The sequence below is a fragment of the Erinaceus europaeus genome, chromosome X (assembly GCF_950295315.1).
Source record: "Erinaceus europaeus chromosome X, mEriEur2.1, whole genome shotgun sequence".
NCBI lineage: Eukaryota > Metazoa > Chordata > Mammalia > Eulipotyphla > Erinaceidae > Erinaceus > Erinaceus europaeus.
Window position 1 is genome coordinate 58,459,841 of NC_080185.1, and position 11,210 is coordinate 58,471,050.

At 37.5% G+C, this 11,210-nt stretch overlaps 1 protein-coding gene across 2 annotated transcripts; it reads left to right on the plus strand.

The window, feature by feature from the left end:
- Window positions 1-2,698: 2,698 nt before the first annotated feature.
- On the plus strand, window positions 2,699-9,299 carry SERPINA7 (serpin family A member 7). Of its 2 annotated transcripts, none has more exons than XM_007535924.3 (5): window positions 2,699-2,763; window positions 4,754-5,386; window positions 7,365-7,638; window positions 8,357-8,504; window positions 9,039-9,299. In XM_007535924.3, exons 1-5 carry the CDS (start codon window positions 2,712-2,714, stop codon window positions 9,237-9,239), a joined length of 1,308 nt encoding a protein of 435 aa, XP_007535986.2. In that variant the 5' UTR covers window positions 2,699-2,711; the 3' UTR covers window positions 9,240-9,299. The 2 variants fall into 2 exon arrangements, with proteins under 2 accessions (XP_007535986.2, XP_016049281.1); XM_016193795.2 differs by having other exon boundaries at window positions 2,733-2,763; window positions 4,601-5,386.
- The last annotated feature ends 1,911 nt before the right edge of the window (window positions 9,300-11,210 follow it).

The window sequence follows — 11,210 nt, forward strand, 5'->3', positions numbered from 1 at the left end:
TCTTAAATGAGAATGTTCTGATGGTTTCCTAAGTGAGAGGAGTTCTCATCTAAAATTGCTCTGCAAATGGACTCTGGTCCTTTGGCCTTTTCCTCCTCTTCAGATATAACTATTACTCTTATATTAGATCTTTTGGTGGAGTCTGCAATTTCATAGAAAGTTGTTTCAATCTTTCTGAACCATTCCTCTCCGTCATCTTTGAATTGGAAGAGTAGGCTGGCCGTATCTTTTAGATTGAAGACTATTTATTTTGAATGTATGGATCTACTTCTTAAGCATTCTATCTAGGCATGGACTACAGTTACGGTGTCGTTTAGTCCCTGGAATTCTGACTGAAGTTCTTCTATCAAGATTTGAAGATTCTTAGTGATCTCTGTTATAATTTCCTCTCTCATGTGTTTTAATTCCATATTAACATGCTCTTTTAATTCTTGCTTAACTTCTTGGAGAGTTCTTATAATGAGCTCTGTGTAGTCTGTCTTTGAGAGTATCTTTAAACTTGTAATTCCTTGGATTTCCTCTGTTTCATTTCTGTCTGTCTAATACAGCATAGTTGGCTGTTTAGTTCTGTTTCTCTGCTTGCACATTTTTTGTGCTGGTTATTGATGGCAAAAAGAGTCAAAACAGTACATAAAGAAAAAGAAAACTAACAGTGTTGGATACATACCTGCTAGGCACTATATAGTAGTAGCTTCAAATTTCACTGGATAATCCCAATAACCACATGCTGGTGGAAACTGAGGTTTAGGAATATAAGCAATTTGCTTCTACAGTTTCCTACACGACAAAGACATTATAGGAACGTAAAAGTCCACAGTGCAGGGCAGGGAAGTCAGCAGGCTGAGGGTTACCCTTCTCATATGTCAAGGATAGAACTTTAAGTCAGTATCTGGTAGCAGAGATCAGATTAATCAGACACTGTAGAAAGCTAGTTATGCCACTGTCTGACTGTGCCACCAGAGGGCACAGCTTTAAGTTTTATTTTTAGATAGTTTGACTCTCTCTTCTCTTGGTGACTGGTTATGACTCAGAAAGCAGGTTGTGTTGTACAATAAAAATACGTATGGACAATTGGCCTCAGTGTCAGTAGTACTGGGTTTTCCACTTGTCTTACTATGGGATGGATGGACACACACACACACACACACACACACACACACACACACTTTTGAGCATCCTATATGTAAAGTATGCCTTTTCCTGTTAAGTCTGGGCAGTGGGTGTGGTATCAGGTAGTTAGGAAGATTCCCTTGGATTCAGGACTCTTAATGGCAAATGCTAGAAGAAGAAGGACTCTTAATTTAGCATTCACCTCTCAAGTCCTGAGTATGGTGTTTAGAGGAACCAATGCTGAAGCACGATCTCTCTCTCTCTCTCTCTGTCTCTGTCTCTCTGTCTCTCTCCATATATATATATATATATATCTTCTCTGCTTTGTCAAAATCCTTCCTGGATTTTCTCATTCTATCAAGATAAAGCCTTCATGCTCTCATCTGACTTCCAAATATCATCCCAGACAGGCTAGGCTTATTTCAAAATAATTCCCATACCAGAGGCAGTTAATGAGTTTCTGAAGCTGGATTCTTTTTCTCCTTCTCCTTCTCCTCCTCCTCCTCAATATTATTATTATTATTATTATTATTAAACATGGTAAATGCTCAATAAGCAGGACTTGATTTTGGACAACTACAGTACCTGATATGACTACTAGTACCACCTGGCACAGGTAAGATTGAACTTAAGTATCCTGACTGAGTTCATTTCTCTGTGTTACCACTGCTTCTTTGCAGCGCAGTCAATACCGGATGTGCACAGTCAATACCGGATGGTGAAAACTTTTGATTCCACTTTCCTTGGCTCCTTCTCCATCCTCTTCTGAATTCCTATGACTCAGGAGGATTTAATGACCAGAAGACAGGATTGCTTTCTGTTGAGCAAATAGATGTATGTGCTATCAGAGTTTTAAGTTACCTTTGATGTTATCTCACTCAAGTCAATGCACAAATAATTTCTACTGCAAGGAAATCACATTAAGTGAGATACTCCAGAAGGAGAAGGCCAGGTACTGAACAATCTCATTTATATGTGGTATTTAAGAAGTAATATGATGAAAGGGAAACATAGTACACGACTTTTCTGGATCAGGTGTATTCCAGCAAAGAAAAACAGTTCTGGACTAGGGATAGGTGGGATATGGAGTAGAAGACATCAAGTTACTATGACACAATGGCAAAGAGAGGCTTGGGTTAGTGGTGGCAATTGTGTGCAAAAAAACTATCATGGAGAGATAAAAATCTGTACTCATACCCTGTCCTATAAACCATTATTTCCAAAATAAAAAGGATCACTCAGCCTTTGCTTCTATACATCTCTCTAAATGGCTACCACTCCCAACTGTTTGACCCTGATGGGGAAAAACAGTCTCTATCCTGCTGCCTCTTGGCACAATTGACCCTAGTCTTCATGCTACCTGCTGAAGAGACACATTTACTAGTATGAACCTGGTCACTGCTGCCAGATTTGACAATTATCTTTCTCTTTTGTTACACATGAAGGATGTAGCAGCCAAGAAATCATTCAAATTCCATCCTTATAATTTTCACTTTGTTCCTTTTGGCCTTGGTTTTGTGCATTAGCTTTGAAAATATCATACTAGAGTTAATGAGTAACTAGGAGTGCTCTACTTTTGCAATGCAGGGCATGTTATAAAAATGGAAAGATTTTGCTTCCTGAGAGATGCAAGTGACTTCTTGGGCATGTGTTGTAAGTACTTTTTACTTTCCTTTTTAGGATCTTTGGCCATCTCTATAAGCAAGTCCTAAGCCCAAATAACTATGAGTTACAAATTCCTAGCTGCAGAGGTCAAGGTCTAAATATAGAAATATGGTAATTGATATCTTAGAAGCCTTGGTGACTTGTATAGAAATAGGACATTAGTGGCAAAATGGATATTAGACAGAGACAACTAGGTGTGCTGAGGTGGGATTACTTAGAAGCACTGTAGCCTTCTAGAAGTGGATGTAGTAGTTTAGGTCATAAACTGAAGAGGCAATGATGGTATGGATGAGAAGGGAGTTTTTTAAAAACTATTTTACTGAGATTATAAAATAATTAATCTTGTTGCTTTAATATGATATAGCTAGAATTTTATGTGAGTAATAGAGAAAAGCCAGAGTACCGCTAGGATATTTGCAGTGCCAAGGTTCAAACCAGGATACTCAGGCATGAAAGTCATGTGCTCCACTAGCTGAACTAGTTCCTGGCTCACTGGAGGGAAAAGCTTTTGAGAAGGAGTTAGGAAGTAGTACTCATAGGGTATCGTGACTCATCAGATGGGATTTGTCTTTGTCACAGCAAGAACCTAGGACAACTACTAGGCTTTTGGCTGGATATCTCAGTACACAGTGACGTGAACTAAAGATAAGAGCCAGGAAGATGATGTATTTGCCTTTGGAAATACTGCAGTTTTCCTATTGAGACTGAGTTATGTGTGGAACACCATCATAGCTATATCCAGTAGATATCCAAGTAGATAACTAGGAATTCAAGAAAGTAATCTGGACTAGAGTTTGTAGTTTTGTGAGGTGTTGGTTTAGTGCCTGGCAGTGGACCACTTCTTTGTAATCACTCATGCCCATGATCATGGAATTGCTATAGCTGTCCCTTTACTCGACTGCCTTGTATTTTCCCAGGCTTAAAGAATCCTGTGCCATTTTTTTTGCCTTCTCTAAAAACTGAAAAATAATATGCATGTGTAGAAGAATTTTATTGTTAAATGTCTTGCAAATTAGAGACAAACTCTTCATATGATACTTATAGGAAGAGAAATATGAAATAAAAATCACACTTGTTCAGGAACAACAACTGGTGGTTTCTGTGTATTACACAATTGCATTAATTTGGGCTCACAACTGTACAGGGTTCCATTCCAATTAAATATATCTTATGAAAGTTGTTACTTTTGTATTTTATACAAAAGGTACAGGTAATATTCTTTTTAAATATTTATTTATTCTCTTTTGTTACCCTTTTTGTTTTTTATTGTTGTTGTTATTGATGCCATTGTTGTTGGATAGGACAGAGAGAAATGGAGAGAGGAGGGGAAGACAGAGAGGGGGAGAGAAAGATAGAATCCTGCAGGCCTGATTCACCAACAGTGAAGCGACTCCCCTGCAGGTGGGGAACCGGGTGCTTGAACCGGGATCCTTATGCCTGTCCTTGTGCTTTATACCACCTGTGCTTAACCCGCAGTGCTACTGCCCGACTCGCAAGGTACAGGTAATATTTTATTTCATCTCTTGGAATTTTTATCTTAAGACCTCTCAAAACTAGAACTCAATCCAAAAATTCTAATCCACTGAGATAATGCAAGCAGAAGGAGTGATAGTTTTGCCTCAGGATATCTTCATCTTAAAAATATTGCCGGTGGTTCAAATAAAAATAATTCAATTTTGATAAATTTAACTTGCTCACAGACTTTCACTTTTACATATTAAATTTGAGCCAATACCATTATTTCTGTGACCCTGGCAAGCCATCTTTCCTATTCCCTACCCCCAATAGATGTGTCTTTTTTTTTTTTTTTTTTTTTTTTTTTTAGCAGAGGGATTTCTCCACCAGATCCTAGTGAGCACAGCATGTGCTATTTTCTATTATTCTTGTGAACCATGATGGATCATTATCATGCATCTCTGGCTTGGAGCTTTTTAACAGTCAAGTTTCCCCAATGATTCTCTTACCTCATCTCTTATAGATTACCTTCCTTCCAAAATGTCACTATCCCTCTATCTGGTTTTCTTGGTGTTTGAGCTGCATTGTGCATCACTCAAGAACTCTGAAGGGAGTTCTACCTGCCATTTCCCCCAACAAAATGCCACTCTATATAAGATGTCATCCATCAATGCTGACTTCGCATTCAACCTGTACCGAAACTTTACTGTGGAGATCCCAGATCGGAATATCTTCTTTTCTCCTGTGAGCATTTCTGCATCTTTGGCCATGCTCTCCCTTGGGGCCTTCTCCAGCACCCAAACTCAAATCTTGGAAAGCTTGGGGTTCAACCTCACAGACACCCCAATGACAGAGATTCAGCAGGGATTCCAACACCTTATCTGTTCACTGAATTTTCCCAAAAAGGATCTGGAATTACGGATGGGAAATGCTCTCTTCATTGGGAAGCAGTTCAAACTACTGGCACAGTTCTTGGATGATGTCAAGAGCCTTTATGAGACTGAAGTGTTTTCCACCGACTTCTCCAATGTTTCTGCAGCCCAACAGGATATCAATACTTATGTAGAGAAGCAAACAAAAAGGAAAGATGTGGGCCTCATACAAGACCTGAAGCCAAATACTGTCATGATCTTGGTGAACTATATTAACTTTCAAGGTAAAACCCTTAACCTCTGTATCTCTAGTTCAGTGTTCAGGTAATTTTCTGGGGCACTTGAATGAGTCATGGTCTGTCCCCTATGGAGTAAATAGGTGACCCAAAACCACAGTGAGCTATTGCACTAGGTATGATATATAGTTTTCGCATCTTCTAACTCTCTGGATGAATTAGAAGAATTTTTAGGGAGAGAACACTTTAGAAAAGGTGAGTGATAATGGTATGAACATCCTGCTCATATCATGGCTTCCAGAAAGATTTGTTGAGGTAGGACATTCTTAGGTTTAGCAAATAAACTAATTTTGAGTTTAAATTCTACTATGACCTTCAATTGCACACTTTTGGACATAATAGAATAAATACTTTTATCATGTATTTTTCATGAGTTTATTTTTATCATTTTATTAGGGGTTAATAGTTTACAATACAGTGGTTGACACATGGATACAATTACTCATCATGCACAAAGACACACCAAAATTAAATTGGCAAAGATGAAAAATAAAGAAATGTTCCTCTAACATGTATTATGTAGACACTATATACAAACACCATCCAACTTGTGTTTACAATACTCACAAGCGCTTAAGTTCACACAGTTAATAAGTCTTAGAACTGACAAATCCATCCAGATTTGTCAGATTCTAGAGCTTATAAAAACAAGGATTATGTGACACTTCCCTGAAGTTGCTGTACCCAGATAATTTCTCCTGATTCTACAAGGCAGGCAAAGCATGCTTGGAGAATTAAACAAATTCTGTCTACAAACAACCACTTATAGATGGTTAAAACAACACAACAAATCTGTTTTCTTATTGCACCTCATGTGTTGGATGTGCTTATACATTTTTTAATTATTATTTAGGGGATGATAGTTTATGGTATATAGTATATTCTGAACATTTGGGTACACTTTCTCGCTTCCCATGACAGGTCTCTGCAAAACATTCTCACATCCAAATTCAGGTCATTTTCCTTCATATTGAGCCAGAACCCTAATGCCCTATTCATTTCCTCCCATTCCTCTGCCCCCTCACCTGAGATCTTTGCTTTGGTGCAACAAAACATATTTAGTTCAAGTTTTATGTTGTGTTATCCCTTTCTTTTGCTTCTTAAGTTCCTCCTATAAGTGAGATCATCTTATATTTGTCCTTCTCCTTTTTGCTTATCTCACTTAAGCTGATTCTTTTGAGATCCATCTAAGACAAAGAAAAGGAGATGACTTCTTCATTTTTAACAGCTATGACACCTAACCAAAGGAAACTATGTACACATATGTTTATAGCAGCACAATTTACAATAGTTCAAACTTGGAAGCAACCCAAATTCCCAGACACAAATGAGTCTCTAGGAATTTATGGTATAGGGAATCGGGGGGTAGGCAGTGGGTTAAGCGCACATGGTGCAAAGCGCAAGGACCAGAGTAAGGATCCCAGTTTAAGCCCCTGGCTCCCCACCTGCAGGGGATTCACTTCACAAGTGGTGAAGCAGGTCTGCAGGTGTCTATCTTTGTCTCCCCTCTCTATCTTCCCCTCCTCTCTCCATTTCTCTCTTCTATCTAACAATGATGACATCAGTAACAACAACAATAATAACTACAACAATAAAAAGAAACAAGGGCAAAAAAGGGAATAAATAAGTAAATAAATAAAAATTTATGGTACATATACACAATGCCTGTATCTTTTACAGAGAACTGTGACAATGATGGGCTTATTGTAATTGTAGTGGTTTAGAACACAAGCCATATAGTCCAACCACTTTGAGTGTGGTTGCTGACTCCACCATCAGCTAAATTGGGATTGCATATAGAAGTACTTTCTCTCCCTGACCCTCAATCACTCACCTGTAAAACTGGTTGACAATAGGTATTTACTTCTGTATTGATCTTAATTATAAGATGAAGTGATTGATGAAAAACTCACATCAGTAATAATATTAGTATACAATATGTAACATTCTTTTCTGTGTGTTAAAGCCCAGTGGGAAAATCCTTTTGCTCCATCGAAGACAGAAGAAGGTTCAAGTTTCTTAGTGGATAAAACCACTATGGTGAAAGTGCCCATGATGCACCAGACAGAACAATACTATCATCTGGTGGATACGGAACTGAATTGCACAGTATTACAAATGGACTATACCAAGAATGCCCTGGCACTCTTTGTTCTTCCTAACAAGGGCCATATGGAGAGGGTAGAATGGGCCATGTCATCAAAAACATTGAAGAAGTGGAACCACTTACTGCAGAAGGGGTAAATTTCTTTGATATTGTGAGAAGGTGGGCATTGAGGCAAACTGAGGCTGAGTTCAACAGAAACCCCAGAATCAAGAGAACCACCCAGAACCATTTCACAGCTATGTGATAATCATTATAGTGCAGTTTCCTTGCTGAATACTTCATATACTATGTTTCTCTAAGTACATCAACAAACTTACAAATGCGGTAGTAGTATCAGGCATTTTTTCCATGAGTAAATCAGTGCTAGAATGGTAAAATGAGCTCTTCAAACTTATTTAGTATGCCTTACAGATGCCAAGTGAAAATGGAGGGCAGGGTTTTTTTTTTTTTTGTAAGATTTTGATGTTAAGTGGTTGAATAGGCAGTTATATCAGGATGATAGTTCTAGATGAAATTGAATAGAATTCTTGAATTCCTCCAGGTGCTACTCACTGATATTCATGCCACTAATTCCCTAATGTTGACCAAAACATGAAACATTTTTCCTTTCGACTGTAAGCTAACCACACCCCTCTTTTTCCAGTGCTACTGATCAGAATCAGGTGAAGCAGAGCTCACTATTTTCAGGATAACTTGTGAGGTTGCAGTGTTACATGTTGGCCTGCATTGCTATGGCTGTCCATACCTAGACATGTAACAGAATCAAATATATTACCATGGTGAAAAAAAAAGAGAGGAAATCATGAGATTTGGATGCTGATGGTTATTTGGTCATCTTTACCTCCCTACAGGTGGATTGATTTGTTTGTTCCCAAATTTTCCATTTCTGCCTCATATGACCTTGGATCTATCCTTCCAAATATGGGCATCCAGGATGTTTTTGCTGAAAATGCTGATTTTCCTGGACTCACAGAGAACAGTGGTCTTAAACTTTCTAGAGTAAGTTAATATATTATGTTTTTAGAGCTTCAGATATCATTGTGAGTGTGTTAATTTAATTTTATTATTTCAGTAATGAAGATTTGGAAGTCTAGTGAGATAGTATGATTGTTATTATGCCAGTTTTACCCCAGAATCATTCTAATCACCTCAAATATGGTACTGTAATGATTTCTTCCATTCCTAGCCTTTATATCCTAAAATGATTCTAATATAACAACTTCATGATCTGAATGAACTGTGATGAGGCTTAGTTCCTGAAGAGGTAGTGTTAGCAGATGAAAGGTTTAAGTAGATACCTGTAGAGGCAGAAGACCATTCAGAAAATGTTATTCTTAGATAACTAGCTCTAAAATCACCAGAGAATAACTTAAACTCATAGGGTAGCCTTCACATTCAAGTAACTAATCACATAGTACAGAAAAGACATAACTCTGCTCTTCCTTTTCATTTACTATTTGCAAACCACCCAACAAACTGTTCCTATTTCTCCAGAGAACCATCAGCATTCATGTTTGTCCTCCCCCCACACAGGCTGCCCACAAGGCTGTGCTGCACATTGGTGAAATGGGAACAGAAGAGGAAACTGTCCCTGAAGTCAAATTCCTGGATCAACCCAAGATAACTCTCCATCCTATCATCCAGTTTGATAGGTCCTTCATATTGTTGATTTTGGAGAAAAGCACCCGGAGCATTCTCTTTCTAGGGAAAGTTGTAGATCCTACGGAAGTATAGTTGGGAAAGATGTTGCATGAGTTTGTTAAAATGGGAAATAAATAGTGCACCTTGATGTGATTGATGTGGGGTTGGATGTGTTTTCTTTTGTGCGAGGGTGGAGACTGGACTCTCACCAAACTTCACTGAATATGAAAGAAGTAATTTCTGTAACCAAATATCCAGATAGCTAATAAGTGACTCAATGTATAAGAAAGATTTTATATTTTGCATTATTCTTTGTCATTACCCAGCCCAAGGCTGTCAGGCAGCTCCAAATAATCAGACAAACTCTTGGTCCTATGAGCTCTGGGAAATAAGTGTAATATAGATCAAGTCCCCGTACACATATAAATCAGACTGTACTTCCAGAAGACAGAGTAATTGCCTTATAGAGTCCTTTACTAGACCTACTCTAATAGGTTGGATCAGAGGTTGATCTGGAAAGAATACCAGATTTTTTTACAGAAAAGTTAGGAGTTAACCAAGTAGTTCATGTATTACATTAAAAAAGGAAACCTCACTAAAATAATTTACTTTTTTGATCAGATCCCAAAAAAAAACTTCTATTCTTTATCTTTGAAAAGCTTAGCTTAACTTGAGGAAATTAGAAATAAAAGATAAGTCTGTTACTTTTATAAATGTTATTCATAAAACACCTAGGGGAAATACCTTATTTAACAGTAGAAGATGAGCAGAATGTCTACTAGATTGGTATCAAGACAAAAAATCTTCTCATTATTGCTCCTATTTAAGACAATGATGGAAGTTTTAGTCAATGCAGCAAGACAAGGACAAGCAGATACTATAAAGAATGGAGTTTAAAAAGAAAGAAGTTAGTATATGAAGAAAAAAACAATGAATTCTATGGATGAATTAAAAAACACAAGAAAGTATTTTCAGAGGTGTGATCATGGGAAAATAGTCACAGCAAACTTTCTTTAACACAAACATCTACTCTACACAAAGCACAATCATCCAACACACACACACACACACACACACACACACACACACACACACACACCACACCATGTATTTCAAGAATTGATGGAAAATGGTAAACAGTGAAGGGGAGAGTGAATGAAAATATCTGAAACAATTGGCAAAAGTGGCACAGTGCTTGTGAATGACCATCGTTGCTATCAAAGCAGAGTCGTCCTGGTTCTGACAGGAGTCAAGGTGTTAAACTACCTGCACAAACTCAGCTCTGTAGTATAAAAGGAAATGATTTGAATACTGATAACTAAGTTCAGTAGAGACACTCTGAAAAGGTCTCCCTATGCCCAATAGTGAATCTGATAACTCCTGTCCAGTCCTCTGCATTATTGACTTGGAACACATAGCTGTAACCTTTTATTACAAAGCTATGTGTATCTTTATTACATATTTGAGTTTCTAATATTCATTGTATGAATGGATTCTATCTTTAATAATAAAATGTTTTATTTTATTATCTCTTTGTTGAGGGGGTTAATGCTTTAGAGTACAGTCATTGACCATAGATAGATACATAGATACAATTTCATTATGCACCAACACCCCAAAATTCCCTTCCAACTCTTCATATCCCCTTCCCCAGAGTCCTTTTCTTTGATGCAATAAACCATGCCCAGTCCACATTTCACTTTGTTTGCTCCCTCCTTGTTCCTATACATCAAGTCCAGCTTATAAGTGAAATCATTTGGTATTCATTTTTCTTTATTTGGCTTATCTTACTTAACATGATGTCTTCAAGTTCTACACAAGATGATGCAGAGAAGACAACTTCCTAATTTTTAACAACTGAATATTATTCCATAATTCAAATGCCATATATTTTTTAATCCGTTAATCTGTCCTTGGATGGGTTGCTTCCAGGTTTTGGCAATTAAAATAGTGCTGCTATGAACATAAGTATACATAGATCTCTTCTGATAGGTGGTTTTATTTCATCTGCATAAATTCCCATGAGAGGAAATGCTGGGTCATAGGGTAGGTCCATTTCTAATA

Bases quoted from the DNA above. Each gene is read 5' to 3' on its own strand.
- SERPINA7 (XM_007535924.3), top strand. From the start codon at position 2,712: ATGGAAAGATTTTGCTTCCTGAGAGATGCAAGTGACTTCTTGGGCATG. The intron at 2,764-4,753 runs GTAAGTACTTTT...CATCTCTTATAG, and splicing joins TGACTTCTTGGGCATGTGTT to ATTACCTTCCTTCCAAAATG. The intron at 8,505-9,038 runs GTAAGTTAATAT...CCCCCCACACAG, and splicing joins GTGGTCTTAAACTTTCTAGA to GCTGCCCACAAGGCTGTGCT.